Genomic DNA, 24,061 nt, shown 5'->3' with positions numbered 1-24,061 from the left:
AAATATTTCTGGAATTTAATAACTTTATTAATCTAGCAGTAGTACATAATATATTTTTTAATGTTCTTTTTGTTTTTCTTTGTTGTTGTTTTTGAGGCAGAGTCTCCCTCTGTCACCTATGCTGGAGTGCCGTGGCATGATAGCTCACCGCAACTTCTGCCTCTGGGTTCAAGCAATTCTCGTGCCTCAGTCTCCTGAGTAGCTGGGACTGCAGATGTGCACCACCATGCCTGGCTAATTTTTGTATTTTTACTACAGACAGGGTCTCACTATGTTACTGAGGCTGGTCTTGAACTCCTGAGCTCAAGTGGCCCGCCTGCCTCAGCCTCCCGAAGTGCTGGGATTACAGGTGTGAGCCACTGTACGCAGCCTTTAATGTTCTTAAATGAGCAAAATTACTTTCTAACTATAAAGATTTAAAAATGTATATTGTAGTGATCCCAATTTTTACATAGGGTAGAAAATAGGCAAAATACATAGGGTAGAAAATACAGAGGATAGAAAATGAGTAAATACTCAAGAGCTTGTATAGTGGTTATCATTGAATGGAGAGCTTGTATTAAATTTTTTTGTATTTTCAGTTTTATTTGCTAATAAATAATATATTTATATCCAGGAAAAGGAAAAAAAATCTTAGGTTTTTACAAAGGTACTGTATGTATTTAAAACTTTCCCAGTTTTTTACTTTAAAAATCTTTTTATATTTCCATTTTGTATTTTTAATAACACACAGAAACCGCAGATAGTACCAATCCTATGTATGCTGTGTTTTTGCCTATACATACATACTTATGATAAGGTTTAATTCATAAATAAGACACAATAAGAGTTTAACATAATAACTAATAATAGTATTAATAGAACAGTTGTGACAATAGACTGTAATAAAAGTTATGTGAACTTTGTGTCTCTCTCTGACTGCCTTCCCCACCCCCTCGTCAAAATATCTTATTGGTATCCTATACCATGGACAACTAAACTATACCACGTGGTACCCTATATCACCGGTAACTAAACTATACCATGTGGTACCCTATACCACGGGTAACTAAAACTGTAGAAGGTGAAACATACCTGTATGACACCTGAGAGTAATAGGAATCATTTCATATGCCAGTGATGATAGCAGTTTCCCTTACGGGTATATTAATGTTATTAGAATATAAGTTCTTCTTACATTGCTGTCATACTGAAATTTTCCACCAACTGAAGAAATGAGGAGCAAGCCAGCATTATTTAAAACTTTGCTAAGTGAACATTATGTTTCTTTATGATTGATTATTGTACTTCCTTTTATAACAAAAGATGAATGTTGCTGTTTGTTCTTAGAAGTGATAACTGGTTGAGTTTTTTTCTTTAACATCAATATACTTTTCCATAAGCATATTTTGGTTTTCCTTCAGAGCTTAAATTTTAAACTTTTTATTTGATGGAAATGACTTTGACTTTCATCATTTTTGCTTTCTAGGATGTAATAAAATATAAAAGTTTATGCAGTAGATGCACCACTATGCTTTTTGGATAAGCACTTAATCTGTTTTTAAATTCATTTTTCAGTAAGGAGACCTCAATAGCAATAATATATCCTAATGGGAATTATATATCTGCTCTTAATTACTTTATTAAACAAAGGGTGCTCATTTGTTAAGCTTTATTATCATCAGATGTGACAATTAACAGACTTCTAGCACCAAGGAAGCCATAATATATTTCAAGTAGCAAAGAAATGTTTCTCTTCATTCAGAATTAAAATTTTGTTTTTTATATTAAATAATGGAAAGGTGTAAAAACTGAAGTTCATGGAGGTTAACTGAAGTTCGTGGAGGTTAAGTGATTAGCTTATAGCTAATCCTGCTTTCCCTATATTAACAATTAAATTTAATTATACTTCTGTTGCAAACTGGATTGAGGCCACTTATATGTAAGATTAAAATATGAAGAAATAGGGGCACCAAAAAATAAATGTAGAGTTTCACGATGAGGCCCAGGGAAAATTAGTATGCATATAAAACCATAATGCATAATCCTACCGTATTCTTTAAAAGGTGGATTGTTAATTTGCATCTGGGCATCCTAGCAACTCAGAGGGAAAGCAAAAAGGGAAATCTGAATAATTTCAACATTCAGCTAATGTAGTCACATAATGTATAAATATATTCCACTGTATGTGAGTGTAAACAGGTTAAATAGCCCTTGTCTAAAATTCTTGGGACTAGAAGTATTTTGGAGTTCAGATTTCTTTGGATTTTGGAATACTTGCAGTATACTTAACCAGTTGAGCACCCCTAATCCAACAGTGTGAAATTTGAAATGTTCTAATGAGCATTTCTTTTGATCATCATGTTGGCACTCACAAAATTTTGGATTTTGGAGCGTATCAGATTTTATATTTTCAGATTAGGGATACTTAACCTGTGTATGTATTAAATGCCAGTTGCTCGGAAAATGTATGTTTTCCTTGGCCCAGAACTCTATGAAAAATTTGTCTCTTTAGTGAAATATATGAGTTGACATAAATATTTGTTACTTCTACTATATGTTTCTTCCCATTCCCTACTTTAATTTGGTCCCATGTGCTTTCAATACAAATTTTTAAATTAAGTGACAAAATGTTCTGGTCAGACGATAACAACAACATGCTGTTACTTCTCTTCTTTGTTAGGAATTCTTGTGAAATCATGGGCACAAATCTTTGCCACCTCTAAAGCCCAAAAATTACTATTCCGGATCATAGATTGTTTACTGCTGCCACATACAGTGTTACAGCAAGAGAAGGAACTGCCTGCACCTATGTTGTCAGCAATTCAGAAAAGTCTTCCTTTGTATCTCCAGGTATAGTATGTGTGGTTGCTTAAAAGTTTAAAAAAAAAATTTTGAAACTTTGCCTTAAAAACATAGTTTACTAAATGCAGATTTAAAAACTGTACATTATAATCTCAAGTGCTTGTGTGGCACATTTATTGAGCATATTTTAAATTGCTTTTATGTTTGGCTTTGGAAACAAAAATGAAAAAGCAGAGGAGCTTAAAGTTGAGAGAGGAGGTAGACGAGCACAGACACTTAAGGCAGTGTGCTCAGTATTTTTTTTTTCAGACCTCATCTATTAGACTATGGGTGAGGAGATATAAGAGAATACACTGTAGAGGACATCAGAGGTAAAAGAGCAAAATGGGTAGGAGTTAGAGGGCTTTTCATTTCAGAGGGAGCAACATGTACAAGGACATGAGCTTTAAGAAAATATAGCACACTGAGGAAAATCAAATGATTCTGTTGTGGTTGGAGATTCATATGGGAGGAGCCATGTAATGGAGGGCTTTATATTCCATCCTAAGAAGTTTGGACTTAATCTTTTACATGGGGACCTGATGAATTTGGAGCAGAGAAGTAGAAGTGACATAATTACATTTTAGAAAGATGATTCTGGTGGCAATATGTAAGATAGTTGGTATGGAGGTTTTGGAAAGCAGTGGTAACTAGTTCATTGTAGTAATCCACATATTGTCAGAAGGTTTTGACCTAAGGCAGTGGGAATAAAACCCATAATGGCAGATTTCAAAAACATTTAGGAGCTGTGATTAAGAGTACTTGCTAAGTGAGTGTTGTGGAGGAACTCAAAGAAGTGAAATACTTCCTAGATTCCAGAGTGGCTATCTGCGTAGATAGTAGTTCTACTTACTAACGTGGGAAATCCTGGAGATGTTGGGATGAAGGTAAGGATTGGTTTCTGAGCAGCTTTAGTTTGAGGTAGGCAGTTGGAAATATTGATCTGCCATTCAGGAAAAGATGAGGCTGGAGGTGTACTTTATTATTCATTAGTGTCTGATATTAAAGATAAGTGCTTCTTAATTTGAGGTCCAACAAGGGAAGCTGAAGAGGAAAGGGAAAATGGATTTTGATTACGTAACAATCTCTTTTCAAAGATGTATTTCTTAACAGAGTTTTAAGATTTCTGAGAAGTTTTAAATTTTCTCTCTAATTTTTATTCATAATAGTATTTAAAATGAAGTTTAGTATGTTATCTAGCAGAATGATAGAAAGGGGAGGCAGCCACACCACAGCCTGAACCGCCAATCCCACAGAGGAAGAGATGAATAGAGGGGAGTGGTGAGCAGCAGGAGAGTCTGGAATATTTCTTCCATGTGGTCCTCTTAAACCCAAACAGTCCATTTAATAAGAATTCTCATAAGCTTCGTAAGTGGTAAATTTAAAAGTTTGGTGTATTATCTGTTTGGCAGAACTGGAGCTATGTCTTTAATTTCTTCATGGTACACAGCTCTCCTCTTTGGAATTTTCAGAAAATATTCATTTATTACTTCATCTTCTTCTAATTTAATGTGCTTTTCCTTAAACCACTAAAGAAACAGAGTTGGTGGTGGCGGGTGGGTTGGGAGAGGGGTTCGTTGTTTGATTTTTTCAGTTGTTTATTTGGTACAGTTTTAACACCTGTATGCTATTTTTCATTACAAATAAACTTTCAGAATTTCTTATTGGGTAAGTACCCATTTACAACTAAAATGGAGACTTCAAACATTTTAAATTATTTCTCTTGGAAAACACATTGTGAGTCACCAAGTACCAAATTAAGAGTTAACTTTTAGAATATAATGTATTGCTGTGTTGGTGATTATCTATATTTAGTAGCATTTAATATTTACTAATTCTAGCAGAGAACATTATTTTCTCTCAGAGTATTGGTTTAATTGTTTAAGTATTAAATACTGTAATATATATGAAAGTATTTTGTTAACTGCTATACAAATGGAAGAGATTAAATAAACAGACATGCAACCAGATATCAGGAGTTCTGTGTGACTGTATTAAACGCTTCACTTTTCTAAACCTTAGTTATCCTAGCTGTAAAATGGAGATACAATATTACTAACTCAACGGTTCTTTGAGAAATTTAAATGAAATAGTGAATATAAAGCACACAGCACAGTGCCTATTATAGGAAAACTAAGTAAATTGTTATTCCGAGTCTTAATTTCCATATTCTTCGCCCTTTGTTATTACTTTAAAAAAATTATCAGATTTTTAGCATGGAAGACTTTTAGCAAAAATTGTATAGGCTTAGACAAAATAACCAGTACCTAGAAAAAAATGACCTAAAAATATTTTATAACTTTGTAAGTACATATAAATGTAGTTGATGAGCAAGATGTTCAAGTGTTCCGATGATTAGAGGAAAATAATCTGCCTTTGTCTTCCTACTCTTCTCCCCTGCTTCCTTTGTCCATGCCTCAAAGACATACATGCTTAGTTAGATACCATATCATAGGTATTGCCCAGGCTTAACTCCTTGTAATTTGTATGTACATTATCTATGGATTACGTGAGGTATCCTTTTTGATTTTTATATTCTCACATGATTATTAATGCTGGGGACTTCATTAGTGAGTTTCTAAATATTGTTTGTTCTTTGAAACTTTACCTCTTAGTATTTCTTACTTTTTTTCCTCGTAGGGCATGTGTATCGTGTGTTGTCAATCTCAAAATCCGAATACCTATTTGAATCAATTGCTAGGGAATGTTATTGAGCAGTATATTGGGCGATTTCTTCCAGCTTCACCATATGTTTCAGATCTTGGACAACATCCTGTTTTGTTGGCATTGAGAAACACAGCCACTATTCCGCCAATATCATCTCTAAAGAAATGCATTGTACAAATCATAAGGTACATCTAAATATTAAATATGGGTGGTATGTACAAATTATTAAGCTCCATTAAAAACTGATAAAGTGGCATTTCAAACATGTTGGCAACCCTTAGGATACTAGTAGTTCAGAAGCTTTTTTTTTTTCCTGAGAAGCATTATCTAAGAATTTATTAAAATGACATTTGCTTATGGCAGCCTAAGATAATGCTCTTTAAATTCCTTCTCTTTTCTCTATGTAGCTATTACCTTCTTTATATATGTCCTAAAGGTATATTTTTGCTTTTTAGTTTTTCATCAGATAAACGATATTTGTATTTTATACTGTATAAAACACAGTAATTATATTTGGCTGGGTGTGGTGGCTCACACCTGTAATCCCAGCCCTTTGGGAGGCAGAGGTGGGTGGATCACTAGAGGTCAGGAGTTTGAGACCAGCCTGGCCAACATGGTGAAACCCAGTCTGTACTAAAAATACAAAAAAATTAGTTGGACATGGTAGCAGATGGCTCTAATCCCAGCTACTCAGGAGGCTGAGGCAGGAGAATTGCTTGAATCTGGGAGGCGGAGGTTGCAGTAAGCTGACATTGCGCCACTGCACTATAGCCTGGGTGACACAGCGAGACACCATCTCAAAAAAATAAAATACAGTAATTATATTTTATAAAGATAATTAAGTGAAAAAATGAATGCTAATATTGGAAATGAAGCACCCTGAAGTCTTATTTTGTTAGTTTAGTCTTAACTCAGTTTTATTAAGCAAATGAAAAACAAAACTTCTTAAATATTCTACTAACTCCATATCCTTTAACTTTAACATTAGAAAGTTCAGTAATAAAAAATGTTTTGTCATTGTCTTCATGTAGTGTTTATTTTTATTTGAAATTAGTTTTTAAACTTTAAGATGCTATGGTGATATATGTTATTCTTATCTAGTATTAGTTTTCTGTGTTTTTTAATGACCCAATAATATATGTTACCTCTCATAGAATTCCATGCCTGAAATCTGTCTCTCCTCTCACCTTTTTGAGTTCTTAGTGTCCTGTTATTCAGGTTTGGAAGCTTTATCTTCTTTGCTTCCTTTCCTTGCCCATCCTTTGGCAATCCTGTCCTCCTTTTCCTATTTCTCTTCCCTTAGTACATTATACCTAGACTATTGTCAGAATCTCCTAACTGCTTTCTGCATCTCTAGTCTTTTCTTCTAGTCCACCCTAAACAGTGCCCCCAGATTACTTTTCCTAAAATACTCTTTCATTATGAAACTTCCCTGCCATTAAACCTGCAATATCTTTTTTGTCTGTGAAATAAATTTCATGCTCCTTAGCTCTCTGCAATCCATCACTTACCGTTTCCAAATGTATTACATATGGTGTCATACAACCCCTAATAAGATTCATATTGCCCCTCCAAAATTCCTCATACCTCCCTGTGTCACAGATTTATTCAAATTGCTTTCTCCATTAAAATGTCATTTTTTTGGGCTAAATCCCACCTATCCTTTATAAAACCTACACCTGGTATGTCAGTGTACCATGTATGTTTCCTTTTTTGAAATCATATGCCCTGTACAGCTCAATTTGCAGAATTATGATAGTTTTGCCTTACTTGTATCTGAATTTCCAACAGGATTGTAGTAACCTAACACAGTGTTTGAGATATTGCATAAGTAATTTTAGTACAAACTAAATGACAGATGCTGAAGTGAAATTGAATCTGTAAAACTGTTTAAAACCCCAGTGTTTAGGATCCCAGGATTAGTTGACTTTCCTATTTACTTAACACACAGTGAAAATGTTTTTCTCGTGGTTTATAGTTGAAGGCTTTTTTTTTAATACTCAGGAAAGATATAGAGATTGTCTTCTATGACTTCTTCCATGCAGTGCCTCTCTATTCCTGCGCCTCTCTATTCCTGCACTCCCTCATCTGAGTTAGGGCTCTTTTCTCTGAATTCCTGAGAATTCTGTGCTTATCTTTGTCAAAAGCACCATTATGCTATATTATAAATGTCTTTTTCTTTTTCTCATTTAACTTCTCCACTCAATGGTGGGCCTCTTGCTTTCAGAGACCATATTTTATTCAATTTTATATTCTTGTTCTTAGACATGTACCTGGCATTCCACTGGCGCCCAATGTATGTTTGTTCTAGGCATTAAGAATTCAGCAGTAAACAAAATTAGACAAAACCTCAAAGAATGAATTTTCTAATATGTAGTATTTGTTGGAAGTCACTGTAGGGAATAGAAATAATTACTAAGACATAGTTCCTGTCCTTATGTTTATAATACTTAGTGGTTTCTCTTCCTTAAGTTTATTATTACTTTGCAAATATATATATATATGGATGTCTAGTTTATATTTAGCAGTATTTGACAGATTTTCACATTGTCTAGACATTTGTAGAAACTAAGCAATTCCAACTTTTATTTATTTACTTAATAAATGTATACTGAACACTTGTTATGAGCCTAGACCTGTTCTAAGGGGTGAGAATATACAAAGATGAGTCAAATTATTATCCTTATGATCTCTCTTGAGTTCTACTACTAAATTTTGTCTTGTCTTGAGAGATAATACTAAATCCTAAATTAGTTCTCTGAGTCTTTAACTTACTGGAGGAAGGAAGGAGATAAAGCTTAAATGTCCTGTCTTATTCCTAGGACAGTCCTCTGTTTGTTTGGAAAAATAAGACTCCTTCAAAGTCCTTAAATAAATAGATATGAAGAGAGATTTCTTTATGCAAATTTGACATTAGAGAAAATGTTGCGGCATTGAGGACCCAATAGAGGAGATCAGACTTGTATTAGAAAGAGAAAAAAAAAAACCCCACAAACTAACAGTTAGGCTTTCATTTGGATTTTGAGTTCATTTTAAAACAAGGTTGCTTTCAATTTAGTTTGTGACTATATTGTGCTTTGGCCCTCAGAGCACACCAAAAGGATATACAGTCAGTCATTGCTTCTAAAATCTCATGTTTGAAGATAGCATGGTAAAATGTACATACTTTATATAAATGGCACTGTATTAATTTGGGGGTAAATTTTGCCAGTATCTTTAAATTATATGCCATTTGGTCTTGCTCTATTGAAGCTTTAAGCAGAGAATAAACAAAATTTTGCTTCTTTTCAGGAAATCCTACCTTGAGTATAAGGGGTCCTCACCTCCTCCTCGCTTAGCATCCATTCTGGCCTTCATCCTCCAACTCTTCAAGGAAACTAACACAGACATTTATGAAGTTGAACTACTCCTCCCTGGCGTTTTAAAATGCTTGGTGTTAGTCAATGAATCACAAGGTTAGTTTGTTTGTAAGCTTATTTTTGTTACCATTTTCTTTTCACAAGTTAAGAAACTACTGTTTCCCATCATTTTAATGGATAGTTACAAAATGTATGTGATTCTTTTATATCTCTTGATATGGGTCATGGTTAAAGAATAAACTCCAGCTAGCAGCTCAGATTAGGTATGATAAAATGGTTAAAAACTGAGATGTTTTGGTCTATTTTAGTTTTGGCTTTTTTTCTCCCCTTGAGGCAAATAGTTTATTTAAGGGTTACTTCCCTTGATTAGATTTGTTAACCTCTCAAAGAATATTTGTTCAATCTGACTTCAGTATTAAAGGCAATTTGTTAAATATCAAGTAATGAGAGGTCATCATACTTTTTTTATTCAGGTTTTTGCTGGAATATCTAAGCCGGTTTTTGAGGCAAACCTGTAGGGGTCCTTTGATTCTACTCCTTTTGTTTTCAGTCTCATCAGCCTTACTTCCAGTGATTCCTTTAAAATAACATTTATTGGCCTGGCATAATGGCTCACACCTGTAATCCCAGCACTTTGGGATAGAGCTCTTAGGTCAGAATAAATCTCAAGCACTGACCTTAAAGGAGCCTGAATTTGATTAGATTAGTCCTTAAAGCAATTTATGCCCCAGGGTATTACTAAAAACATTAAAACAATCACCCAGAAACTAATTAGTGGAGCTTAACAGCTGAGTGTGATCAGGGACAGGGACAGTCAAAGAGAGTCCTGCCAAAACCATTGTCTTCACATGGAGACTGTGGGCATACCTGAGGTTACATCACCTCAGAAGCAGCATCTAAGGCAGTGAGAGGGCAAGAGGAGGAGTAGACTTCATTATTTAAAAAGCCCAATTTTCACCAGAAAATTACAGGACATGCAAAGAAACAGACACGTACAATCCATATACTGAGAATAAAAGCAGGCAACAGGAACTGCCAGTGAGAGCAGTCAGATATTGTCTTTAACAGACAAAGACTTCAAAGTAACTATTATAAATATATTCATAGAACTAAAGGAATGTGTGATAAATGAAGAAAAGAAAAGTATGGTGGCAATAGGGAAAGAAATTTTATGAAAAGAACGAAATGGAAATTTTGCTGAGTTGAAAATTTCACCAGAGGGGCCCATTAGTGGATTAGAACTGGCAGAAGAAAGAATTAGCAAACTTGAAAATAGATCAATATAGATCATACAATCTAAAGCACAGAGGAAAAAAAAATGAAGAAAATGAACAGAGCTGTTGAGAAATGTGGAACACCATTAAGTACACCGTATATACAACAGGTGAACCAGAAGAAGAGAGAAAGCCAAAAAAATTGAACATAAAATATAATTTCTAAAATTTTTTCGAGTTTATTCAAGAATATTAACTTACACATTCAGGAAGTTCCACTAACTCCAGGTAAGGTAAATGCAAAAAGATCCACAAACAGATACATTATAGTAAAGATGCCAAAAGCTAAAGGCAAAGAGAAAATCTTGGAAGTAGCCAGAGAAAAATGACTCATCCTCTATAAGAAACCCCAGTAAGATTAACAGCTGACTTCTCAGAGGAAACTGGGGGCCAGAGACAGTGGGATAGCATTCAGAGGAATTAAAGCAGGAGTGTAGAGGGGGACCTGTCAACCAAGAATCTTTTTTCAGCAAAGCTACCTTTCAAAACTGAAGGTGAAACAGACATTCTCAAATAAATTAAAACTGAGAGAATTTGTTGCTAACAGACCCACCTTTTAACAAAATGCTAAAGGAAGTTTTTCAGACTGAGACTGACCCCAGGCAGTAATTCGGATCCACATAACACACAAAATAATTCTAGTAAAGATTATCATGTAATTATTAAGACAGTATAAATGCACATTTTTTCACCTTTATTATCTTAACTGGTTTTTAAAAAGCATTTGTATAAAATAATGTTATTGGGCCTATAACATATAGAAATATAGTATTTTACCAATAACAATAAAAAGGAGGTGGTGAGAGCAAAACAGTATTAGGCTAAGGAAAGGACTCCACATGGCAACTCAAATACCTGGGAATAAATGAAAAAAAAAAAAAAAACAAATGATAAATAAGATTAATACAGGATGAGTATTCCATATCCAAAATGCTTGGGAACAGAAGTGTTTTGTATATCAGATTCTTTTGGATTTTTGAATATTTGCATATATATTATGAGGTATCTTAGCAGCAGGACTGAAGTCTAAACATGAAATTCATTTATGTTTCATATACACCTTAAACATGTAGCCTGAAGGTAGTTTTTTACAATATTTATAAATAGTATATGCAGCCTGTCACATGAAGTCAGGTGTGGAATTTTCCACTTATAGCATCATGTCAGCTGAAATACTTTCAGATTTTGAAGCATTTGGAATTTTGGATCTTTGGAATGCTGGACCTAATAGCAGAAGTTAAGATATGTATTTGCTGTTCTCTCTTTTCTTAGCTTCTTTGAAAGACATAAATTTATATAAAGTAAAAATTACAACAGTATATTTTTAAGTTTTAACATTTGTAGGTATTATATAATAAGTATAATAATACCACAAAAAGGGAGAGAAAGAAATAGAGCTATATAGTGCATAGGATTTATGTTTCTATATTTCACTAGAATTAGTATAAATTTGAAGCTCTGATAAGTTAAGGTATATGTGGTTAGCTTAGAGTGACCACAAAGGAAATAGTTCAAAAATAATTAATAATTAAATGGGCTTACTGAGAATGATGATTTCCAATTTCACCCATGTCCCTACAAAGGACATGAACTCATCATTTTTTATGGCTGCATAGTATTCCATGGTGTATATGTGCCACATTTTCTTAATCCAGTCCATCATTGTTGGACACTTGGGTTGGTTCCAAGTCTTTGCTATTGTGAATAATGCCACAATAAACATACGTGTGCATGTGTCTTTATAGCAGCATGATTTATAGTCCTTTGGGTATATACCCAGTAATGGAATGGCTGGGTCAAATGGAATTTCTAGTTCTAGATCCCTGAGGAATCGCCACACTGACTTCCACAAGGGTTGAACTAGTTTACAGTCCCACCAACAGTGTAAAAGTGTTCCTATTTCTCCACATCCTCTCTAGCACCTGTTGTTTCCTGACTTTTTAATGATTGCCATTCTAACTGGTGTGAGATGGTATCTCATTGTGGTTTTGATTTGCATTTCTCTGATGGCCAGTGATGGTGAGCATTTTTTCATGTGTTTTTTGGCTGCATAAATGTCTTCTTTTGAGAAGTGTCTGTTCATGTCCTTCGCCCACATTTTGATGGGGTTGTTTGTTTTTTTCTTGTAAATTTGTTTGAGTTCATTGTAGATTCTGGATATTAGCCCTTTGTCAGATGAGTAGGTTGCGAAAATTTTCTCCCATTTTGTAGGTTGCCTGTTCACTCTGATGGTAGTTTCTTTTGCTGTGCAGAAGCTCTTTAGTTTAATTAGATCCCATTTGTCAATTTTGGCTTTTGTTGCCATTGCTTTTGGTGTTTTAGACATGAAGTCCTTGCCCATGCCTATGTCCTGAATGGTAATGCCTAGATTTTCTTCTAGGGTTTTTATGGTTTTAGGTCTACCGTTTAAGTCTTTAATCCATCTTGAATTGATTTTTGTATAAGTTATAAGGAAGGGATCCAGTTTCAGCTTTCTACATATGGCTAGCCAGTTTTCCCAGCACCATTTATTAAATAGGGAATCTCAGTAAACTATCGCAAGAACAAAAAACCAAACACCGCATATTCTCACTCATAGGTGGGAATTGAACAATGAGAACACATGGACACAGGAAGGGGAACATCACACTCTGGGGACTGTTGTGGGGTGGGGGGAGGGGGGAGGGATAGCATTGGGAGATATACCTAATGCTAGATGACGAGTTAGTGGGTGCAGCGCACCAGCATGGCACATGTATACATATGTAACTAACCTGCACATTGTGCACATGTACCCTAAAACCTAAAGTATAATAAAAATAAATAAATAAATAAATAGAGTCAATAAAATGTTTTTCTTTTAAACACACAAAAAAATAAAGATTGATAGTTTTAATCTTTCTAAAAAATAATAATAATTACGTGGGCTAAATGCCCCGATTAAAAGACACAGACTGGCAAATTGGATAAAGAGTCAAGATTCATCAATGTGCTGTATTCAAGAGACCCATCTCAATGTGCAAAGGCTCAAAATAAAGGGATTAAGGAAGATTTACCAAGCAAATGGAAAGCAAAAAAAAAAAAAAAAAAAAAATCAGGGATTGCAATCCTAGTCTCTGATAAAACAGACTTTAAACCAACAAAGATGAAAAGAGACAAGGCCACCACATAATGGTAAAGGGATCAATGCAACAAGAAGACCTAACTATCCTAAATATATATGCACCCAATACAGGAGCACCCGGATTCATAAAGCAAGTTCTTGGAGACCTACAAAGAGACTTAGACTCCCACACAATAATAGTGGGAGACTTTAACATCCCACTGTCAATATTAGATCAATGAGATAGAAAATTAACAAGGATATCCAGGACTTGAACTCAGTTCTGGACCAAGCAGACCTAATACACATCTACAGAACTTTCCACCCCAGATCAACAGAATATACATTCTTGTCAGCACCACATCGCACTTATTCCAAAAATGACCACATAATTGGAAGTAAAACACTCCTCAGCAAATGTAAAAGAACAGAAATCACAACAAACTGTCTCTCAGACCACAGTGCAGTCCAATTAGAACTCAGGATTAAGAAACTCACTCAAAACCACACAACTGCATGGAAACTGAACAAGCTGCTCCCGAATGACTACTGGATAAATAACAAAATGAAGCCAGAAATAAAGATGTTCTTTGAAACCAGTGAGAACAAAGATATAACGTACCAGAATCTCTGGGACACATTTAAAGCAGTGTGTAGAGGGAAATTTATAGCACTAAATGCCCACAAGAGAAAGCAGAAAGATCTAAAATTGACACCCTAACATCACAATTAAAAGAACTAGAGAAGCAAGAGCAAACAAATTCAAAAGCTAGCAGAAGACAATAAATAACTAAGAAATAACTAAGATCAGAGCAGAACTGAAGGAGATAGAGGCACAAAAAAACCTTCAAAAAAATCAGTGAATCCAGGAGCTGGTTTTTTGAAAAGATCAACCAAATAGACCGCTAGCCAGACTAATAAGAAAAGAGAGAAGAATCAAATAGATGCAATAAAAAATGATAAAGGGGTTATCACCACCGATCCCACAGAAATACAAACTACCATCAGAGAATACTATAAACAACTCTACACAAGTAAACTAAAAAATCTAGAAGAAATGGATAAATTCCTAGACACATACATCCTCCTAAGACTAAACCAGGAAGAAGTCGAATCTCTGAATAGACCAATAACAGGTACTGAAATTGAGGCAGTAATTAATAGCCTACCAACCAAAAAAAGCCTAAGACCAGACAGATTCACAACTGATTTCTACCAGAGTTACAAAGAGGAGCTAGAAACATTCCTTGTGAAACTATTCCAATCAATAGAAAAAGAGGGAATCCTCCCTAATTCATGTTATGAGGCCAGCATCATCCTGATACAAAAACCTGGCAGAGACACAACAAAAAAAGAACATTTTAGGCCAATATCCCTGATGAACATCAATGCAAAAAATTCTCAATAAAATACTGGCAAACCGAATCCGGCAGCACATCAAAAAGCTTATCCACCACGATCAAGTTGGCTTCATCCCTGGGATGCAAGCCTGGTTCAACATATGCAAATCAATAAACATAATCCATCACATAAACAGAACCAATGACAAAAAGCACATGATTATCTCAATAGATGCAGAAAAGGCCTTTGACAAAATTCAACAGTACTTCATGCTAAAAACTCTCAATAAACTAGGTATTGATGGAACGTGTCTCAAAATAATAAGAGCTATTTATGAGAGACCCACAGCCAATATCGTACTGAATGGACAAAAACTGGAAGCATTCCCTTTGAAAACCGGCACAAGACAAGGATACCCTCTCTCATCACTCCGCTTCAACATAGTATTGGAAGTTCCGGCCGGGGCAGTCAGGCAAGAGAAAGCAATAAAGCGTATTCAGTTAGGAAAAGAGGAAGTCAAATTGTCTTTGCAGATGACATGACTGTATATTTAGGAAACCCCATCGTCTCAGTCCAAAATCTCCTTAAGCTGATAAGCCACTTCAGCAAAGTCTCAGGATACAAAATCAATGTGCAAAAATCACAAGCATTCCTATACACCAATAACAGACAGAGAGAGAGCCAAATCATGAGTGAACTCCCATTCACAATTGCTACAGAGAGAATAAAATACCTAGGCATCCAACTTACAAGGGATGTGAAGGACCTCTTCAAGGAGAACTACAAACCACTGCTCAAAAAAATAAAAGAGGACACAAACAAATGGAAGAACATTCCATACTCATGAATAGGAGGAATCAATATTGTGAAAATGGCCATACACCCCAAAGTGCAGATTCAGTGCTATTCCCATCAAGCTACCACTGACTTTCTTCACAGAATTGGAAAAAAACTTTTAAATTTCATATGGAACCAAAAAAAAGTGTGCATAGCCGAGATAATCCTAAGCAAAAAGAACAAAGCAGGAAGCTACTTTGTCATGCTACCTGACTTCAAACGACACTAGAAGGCTACAGTAATCAAAACAGCATGGTACTGGTACCAACACAGATATCTAGACCAATGGAACAGAGCAGAGGCCTCAGAAATAACGTCACACATCTACAACCATCTGGTCTTTGACAAACCTGACACAAGCAATGGGGAAAGGACTCCCTCTTTAATAAATGGTACTGGGAAAACTGGCTAGCCATATTCAGAAAACTGAAACTGGATCCATTCCTTACACCTTACACAAAAATTAACTCAAGATGGATTAAAGACTTAAATGTAAGACCTAAAACCATAAAAACCCTAGAATAAAATCTAGGCAATATCATTCAGGACATGGGGATGGGCAAAGACTTCATGACTAAAACACCAAAAGCAATGGCAACAAAAGCCAAAATATATAAATGGGATCTAATTAAACTAAAGAGCTTCTGCATAGCAAAAGAAACTATCAGCAGAGTGAACAGGCAACCTACAGAATGAGAGAAAATTTTTGCAATCCATCTGACAAAGGGCTAATATCCAGAATCTACAAAGAACTTAAACAAATTTACAAGAAACATACAACCCCGTCAAAAAATGGGCGAAGGATATGAACAGACATTTCTCAAAAGAAGACATTTATGCAGCCAAAAAACTTGCGAAAAAATGCTCATCATCACTGGTCATTAGAGAAATGCAAATCAAAACCACAATGAGATACCATCTCACACCTGTTAGAATGGCGATCATTAAAAAGTCAGGAAACAACAGATGCTGGAGAGGATGTGGGGAAATAGGAACACTTTTACACTGTTGGTGGGAGTGTGAATTAATTCAATCATTGTGGAAGACAGTGTGGCAATTCCTCAAGGATCTAGAACTAGAAATACCATTTGACCCAACAATCTCATTACTGGGTATATACCCAAAGGATTATAAATCATTCTACTAAAAAGACACATGCACACATATGTTTATTGCAGCACTGTTCACAATAGCAAAGTCTATTGTGAAGACATCAATACTTGGAACCAACCCAAATGTCCATCAATGATAGACTGAATAAAGAAAATGTGGCATATATACACCATGGAATACTATGCAGCCATAAAAAAGGATGAGTTCGTGTCCTTTGCAGGGACATGGATGAAACTGGAAACCATCATTCTCAGCAAACTAACACAAGAAGAGAAAACCAAACACCACATGTTCTCACTCATAAGTGGGAGTTGAACAATGAGTACACATGGACACAGGGAGGGGAACATCACACACTGGGGCCTGTCAGGAGGTGGGGGACTGGAGGAGGGAGAGCATTAGGAGAAATGCCTAATGTAAATGACAAGTTAATGGGTGCAGCAAACCAACATGGCACATGTATACATATGTAACAAACCTGCACGTTGTGCACATGTACCCCAGAACTTAAAGTATAATAATAATAATTTAAAAATTTGAAAGACTACGTTAAAAAATATTCACATAATGTAGTAAGAAAACAGTAAAGGAGATTAAAGAAACAAACATGAGTCATTAAGAAAACAAAAAGTAAAATTGCTGATGTAAATCAAACTATATCAGTAATAATACCATGTGAAAGGATTGACCAGTCCAATGAAAAGGCAGAGATGATCACAATGGATTCTTAAAAAAACAAGATCTACCTGTATGGTATTTACAGGAAACACTATAGATTCACAGATATAAATAGATTGAAAGTAAAAGGATGGGAAAAGATAGTTATGCAAACAGCAACCACAGAAAGCTTAAGTGACTATTCTAATAGCTCCATATGAATTACTAATTTATATGGAATTACAGGGGACCCAGAATAGCCAAATCAATCTTGGAAAAAGAAGAAGAAAGCTGGAAAATGCATACTTCCTGATTTCAAAACATGTTACAAAGCAACAGTAATCAAGACAATGTGATAGTGGCATAAAGATAGATATGTAGGTCAATAGAATAGAATTAAGCGTTCAGAGATAAACCCATGTTTATGATCAACTGGGGTTTTTTTGTTTGTTGACAAGAGTGCCAAGACAATTTAATGAAGGAAAAGTAGTCTTTTTAACAAATTTTGCTAGGTCAAATACCCACATGTGAAAGAATGAAGTTGAACCCTTTTTTCATACCACATACGAAAACTAACCTAAAATGAATCATAGACCTAAGTGTCAGAGCTAAAATTGTAAAAGTCATAGAAGAAAATATAGGAATAAAATCTTCATGACCTTGGATTTGGCAACAGATTCTTAGCTATGGCACTAAAAGCATGAACCACAAAAGAAGAGATAAATTGGACTTCATCAAGAATTAGGAGCCTTTGTGTTTCAAAGGACACTGTTAAGAAAGTGAAAAGACAACCCACAAAATGGGAAAAAATACTTGTAAATTATATGTGATGATAAGGAGTATGCATCTATGATGTATAAATAATTCTTAAGAATAAGTGGACAAATAACTGAATTTAAAAATTGGCAATGAATCTGAGTAGACATTTCTACAAAGAAAATAAACAAATGGCCAATAAGCACCAGAAAAGGTGTTCAGCATCATTAGTCACCAGGGAAATGCATATCAAAACTACCCTGAGATATCACTTCCTACCCACAAGGTTGGCTATAATGAGGGAGTCAGATAATGAAAAAGATTGGGGAAGATATGGAGAAATTGGAACTCTCATTTAATGCCGTTGGGAATGTAAAATCATGTTGCTACCTTGGATAATAGTCTGGTAGTTCCTCAAGCGGTTAAGTATGCAGTTACTGTATGACCCAGCAATTTCACCCCTAGATATATATATATTTAAGAGAAATGAACACATATGTCCACACAGAAACTTGTGAATTAATTTTTATAGCAGTATTGTTTATTATAGCCAAAAAGTAGAATACTTATCATTTGATGGATCAATTTAAAAATTTTGATACATTTATACAATGGAATATTGTTTAGCTATAAAAAAGCATGAAGTACTGAAACATGCTATAACATTGATGAATCTTGAAAACATTGTTCTCAGTGAAAGAAGCCAGTCACAAAAGTCACATATTATTTCATTTATATGAAATATCCAGAATAGTTAAATCTATAGAGACAGGTCTAGGCATGGTGGCTTATGCCTGTAATTCCAGCACTTTGGGAGGCTGAGGCAGTTGGATCACTTGAGGTCAGGAGTTCGAGACCTGCCTGGCCAATATGGTGAAACCACGTCTCTTCTAAAAATACAAAATTAGCCGGGCGTGGTGGCATGCACTTGTAATCCCAGTTACTCGGGAGGCTGAGGCAGGAGAATTGCTTGAACCCGGGAGGCAGAGGTTGCAATGAGCTGAGATCGTGCCACTGCACTCCAGCCTGGGCAACAGAGGGAGAGTCTGTCTCAAAAAAAAAAAAAAGATCTGTAGAGACAGAAAGTAGGTTAGGGATTGTTTAGAAGGAATCAGGATAGCTAAAGAGTGTGGAATTTCTTTTCAAGATACTGAAAATATTATAAAATTGTGATGATGGTTGTACAACTCTGAATATACTAAAAGCCATCGAACAGTATACTTTAAATGGGTAAACTATATAGTATGTGAATTATATGACAATAAAGGTCTTAAATTTTAACAAATAAAAAGGCCGGGTGTGGTGGCTCACACATGTAATCTCAGTGCTTTGGGAGGCCAAGGTGGGAGGATCACTTGAGACTAGGAGTTCGAGGCCAGCCTGGGCAACATAGTGAGACCTCCATCTCTACAAAAATATTTTTTTAAAAATTAGCCAGGCATGGTGGCACGCACCTGTAGTCCTAGTTACTTGAGAGGCTGAGATGGGAGGATTGCTTGAGCCCAGGAGATGGAAGTTAGAGTGAGCTATCATCACACCACTTCTCTAGCCTGGGTGACAGAGCAGGACTCTGCCTCTTACAAAAAAAAAAAAGAAAATACTCATTTTTTTTTTTTTTAAAAAAAAAAAAAGGTAGTTCAGTTAAAGAAAAAATAAACTGCATCTAAAATGAGAAGTTATTTTAAAAAGTTGTAAAAAGTTTTCAAGTAAAAGGCAAGGGATGCTGTATGTTCCTTAGCTGCGAGCCTCATCCCATGGAAAACATTCTCTACTACCTAATGTTCATTAAGTTCATGTTCATCATATATTTTGTGCTCCTTTTATAATTTAGGGTTACAGTTTCTGAACTTTTTTTTATTCTTGGAAAAAGCACTTTTTTCTCTGGTTTCTTATATTTAATGTGTCAAAAACAACATAAGAATTTAGTAGCATTCAGAACATATTGGGTTTTCTACATCCTTTCTTGGTATTTTTGCATTATTTTTGTGTACAAGCACACAATTTTAAAGGATTTGGTTAAATATTTAAAGAATGTAAGTATTCTTTTTATACTTTGTTATCCTTTGAAAGGAAGATAGCATCACAAACAACATTTTTGCATACATATTTGGCTAATTTTAAGTGAAAAGAAATTGTTCATGGTATCTAGTTTGCTACTTACATGTTTGTGAGGGGGTGGGAGGAATATGCTTATGAATTTTTAAAAAATCAATCTGCCTGTCTGTAAATCAGCTGAATTTTTAAAGGCTTTCTTTTGTCAGTATGTTACTGTTTGTAGGATTAGGATGGTGTAATGTTTTTGAATATGGGCACCTTTCTAAGAGAAAAATAGGTCTTCATGTATCATTTCAGACTAAAAAGTAGACTTTTAAACTTTTGTATTTTCTTAAAATGGAAGATAGGTATACTTTAGAATAAAACAAAAACTTAGAACTATTTCATTTTGAAAAATAGAAAAAGGATGTACATACTTTAAGAAAACAACATATTTTTCTAAATCAAGAGTGTTCATAAAAATGAGGATCCAGATGGTCAATTCAAACACAGTGCGTAATGCTGTAATTTTTCCTTCTAGTTAAAAGGCTGGCCACAGAGAACCTGCAATACATGGTAAAAGCCTGCCAAGTGGGGTCAGAAGAAGAACCTTCCGCCCAGCTGACTTCTGTGTTTAGGTAACTGGAAAATATGCCAACTGGCAAGGAGACTATTGCCAGCCATTTGACAGCCAACATGTTTTTTAAATAACTAATTATCCAAAACATAATGTGTTACTACTTGTTTATAGTATTTCAATTATTGTATTTTTGGCAGTAGTTTTGTTACATTGTGATGTTTTATTGAAAGATAAAAGTGCCAGTGAAAAAGATAAGTGAGGGGACTTAAAATTACCTGTGAATTTAGTGAGGAAGAATCTTGCATGAACAGTCATGTGTCTCTTAACGATAGGGATAAGTTCTGAGAAATGTATAGTTAGCCAGTTTCATCATTGTGTGACCATCAAATAGAGTGTACTTATACAAACCTAGGTGCTATAGCCCACTCTGCACCTAGGCTATATGGTATTGCCTAATGGTCCTAGGCTGCAAATCAGTATAACATGTCTGCACTGAATACTGTAGGCAGTTGTAACACAGTGGTAAATATTTGTGTATCTAAATGTATCCAAACATAGAAAAGGTACAGTAAAAATGCAGTATTTTAATCTTATTGTACTGAACTACCATTGTACATGCTATCTGTCATTGACTGAAATGTCATTACGTGGTCCTAGACTGGGTTTGAGAGAGTAAAGTGGGAAATGTGAGTCATGATGACAGGTACACAGGCCTTCAGACCTTGCTAAACATGTTCCACTGGATCCGTTGTAGAAGTACAGTCACTGCTTTTCTGACTTGCTTTAATATACTAAATGTAGCTTCAGAAAGCTCCGTTATGTTTAATTTGTGAAGCATGGACTTTATAGAAGTAGATCTGTTGTTCATAAGAATAACAGTGCAACTTGAGGCATATTTTCTTTTTCTTCCCTGTCTTGTTCCCTTTAGAGTCTTGTGCTGTTAGGGCAGTACGTTTTTGTATTTCTTTCTGAAGATTTCTTCCAGTTCACCTTTATTATTCCTATCTCTGCCTTACCACTACCATGATAAATAATTTGTGTTCGTTTCCTTCATTCTCTGTTGGATCTTTGATACCTCCATTTTTCTCATCACATAATTAGTGCCTGTCAAGTGTTTATAGTTTATTTAAATTGTGATCAGTCAGTAACAATGGATTTGTGAAAATTGTGAAGCCCTAGGAGGGGAGAAAAGGATTTTCTATGATCAAAGATTGAATGTTATCTATAATTTACTAAGCAAGGTGGCTTTTCATTTTGTTGATTGGTAGTGGAGGGTAGAGGTTTTAAGGCTAAAATATAGAATTTTTATTTATAAAGACCTTCTATGGGTCTAAAGTCTTTTGTTCAGTTAAGGAACATAAAAATATATTAGGACTAACTTGCTTTCCTCATAAAAATATTGTTTGACTTATATAGAGCTACAAAGAACTAAAAAGTAACTAGGAAATCTGACTTTTTTCTCTTACTGTCTGCCATATCCTTTCCACTCAGATTTCAATATGTAGAATATTGCAAAAAAGTCCTGGGATTAGATTTTTACCCCTTCTTCTCCCTCCCAAGCTTCCAACTCTTCCCTTCCCCGCTCCTCCCCACAGTGCTTTCACTCTGGTCGTGGCTCAACTTAAATAAGCCACTTCTTTATTTTAAAGTGTTTTAAATAGTTTTCATGTTGCATCCAGATTCTTACAGTAATCTTTTATGAAATGATCTTTGTTATGTTCAGTTCATAGTTGATTGCCACGTAGATACCAGCACAAGGAATTGCCCCAGGAATAATCCTAAATAAACCTGTTTTACTTTCAGGCAGTTTATCCAGGATTATGGTATGAGGTACTATTATCAGGTTTACAGCATTTTAGAAACAGTAGCAACATTGGACCAGCAGGTTGTCATCCGCTTGATTTCTACCCTCACTCAGTCTCTGAAGGATTCAGAGCAGAAATGGGGCCTTGGCAGGAATATAGCACAAAGGTATGTTTGATAATTTAATTACATTGGGGGGGCAGTGATTATAAAATCTGTATTTCATTTTATAGAAATGATTTATTTTCTTATTCCCCAAAATTTGGGTATGTTCTTTTGAGATGAAAAATGTTTTAGTACTGTGATTGTTATCAGTTTTACAAAGTGTGAATAGAAGTAGCATGGCTCGTCAGCAGACTTAGCAAAATCAATACATACATTTGCATGTTTTTCCTTTCAAAGTGACCGCTTTAGAAAGCTGTATATTTCAGCAGTGCTGCTGTTGCTCAAAACGCGTTTCAGTGTTCCTCATTGGGAAGTGGACTTTATAGCCTTGAATGTCTTATTTTTTAATATAGCCTTGAATGTCTTATTTTTTAATAAAATTTATGGTGGCAAATCATAACCGTTTGAGGGATGCTTGATTTATTTAGTCAACTGTATCATGTGTATCTAGTGAATAAGTGACCCAATTAGACAGTATAGGTTTTGGTCAAAAGTAGGAAATAAGACTTTTTTTTAATAGGCTCATAACTCAACTGAAAATAGTGCTGGACTATTTAGAGTCTCAACATTGTGGGAATAAGCCTATATTTATTTCTTAAAGCAATTGTTTTAGAGTAGTCAGTACTCACAGTGGAATTTTTGTGTCCTAAAGGTTATTAAAGAATCAAAATACAGTTATGTGTTGCTTAACGACAGGGATAGTTTCTAAGAAATGTGTAGTTAGGCGATTTCATCATTTATGAACATCAAATAGAGTATATTTACACAAACCTAGATGGAATAGCCTATACCACACACCTAGGCAATGTGATGTGGCCTATTGCTCCTAGGCTACAAACTTGTATAACATGTTACTGTACTGAATACTATAGACCGTTGTAACATGATGGTAAGTGTTTGTGTATCTAAATATATGAAAACATAGAAAAGGTACAGTAATTATATGGTAGCAAAGATTTTAAAATGGTACACCTATATAGGGCACTTACCATGAGTGGAGTTTGCAGGACTGGTAGTTGCTCTGGGTGAGTCGGTGAGTGAGTGGTGATAAATGTGAAGGCCTAGGCCATTACTGTACACTGTTGTAGTAGACTTTATAAACATAATACATTTAGAGTACATTAAAGTTATTTCTAAAATTTTTAGTTTTTCAATAATACATTAACCTTAGCTTACTCTAACTTTTTTACCTTTTAAACTTTTTCTTTTTTTAACTTTTTTACTCTTGTAAAAATACTTAGCTTAACACACACATTGTATAGCTGTACAAAAATATTTTCTTTCTTTATATTCTTGAATAAGCTTTTTTCTATTTTTAAATTATTTTTTATTTTTAAACTATTTTGTAAAAAATGAAGACACACACGCATTAGCCTGAGCCTACATAGGGTCAGGATGATCGACATCACTGTCTTCCACCTCTACATCTTATTTCACTGGAAGGTCTTCAGGGTCAGTAACGCACATGGGGCTGTTGTCTCCTACAATAAGGAAGCCTTCTTCTGGAATACCTCCTGAAGGACCTGCCTGAGTCTGTTTTATGGTTAACTTTTATTTTTATAAGTATAAA

General features: G+C 35.0%; 1 protein-coding gene across 7 annotated transcripts in view; it reads left to right on the top strand.

Annotated features, from left to right (window-relative positions):
- MMS22L (MMS22 like, DNA repair protein) overlaps window positions 1-24,061 on the top strand; it is a 145,081-nt gene that overhangs the window by 114,842 nt on the left and 6,178 nt on the right. For 5 of the 7 annotated variants that reach the window (XM_054490885.2, XM_054490886.2, XM_063666438.1 and 2 more), the window contains 5 exons: window positions 2,663-2,832; window positions 5,464-5,675; window positions 8,782-8,945; window positions 20,485-20,581; window positions 22,327-22,494. In XM_054490885.2, coding sequence (XP_054346860.2) covers window positions 2,663-2,832; window positions 5,464-5,675; window positions 8,782-8,945; window positions 20,485-20,581; window positions 22,327-22,494 — 811 coding nt within the window. Of the gene's footprint in view, window positions 1-2,662; window positions 2,833-5,463; window positions 5,676-8,781; window positions 8,946-20,484; window positions 20,582-22,326; window positions 22,495-24,061 lie in introns of those variants that run through there. The other 2 variants (XR_008503102.2, XR_010126753.1) reach the window with 2 other exon arrangements.

Source organism: Pongo pygmaeus, chromosome 5 (genome assembly GCF_028885625.2).
Source record: "Pongo pygmaeus isolate AG05252 chromosome 5, NHGRI_mPonPyg2-v2.0_pri, whole genome shotgun sequence".
Lineage (NCBI taxonomy): Eukaryota > Metazoa > Chordata > Mammalia > Primates > Hominidae > Pongo > Pongo pygmaeus.
This window is presented reverse-complemented; position numbering and strand designations above follow the sequence as displayed.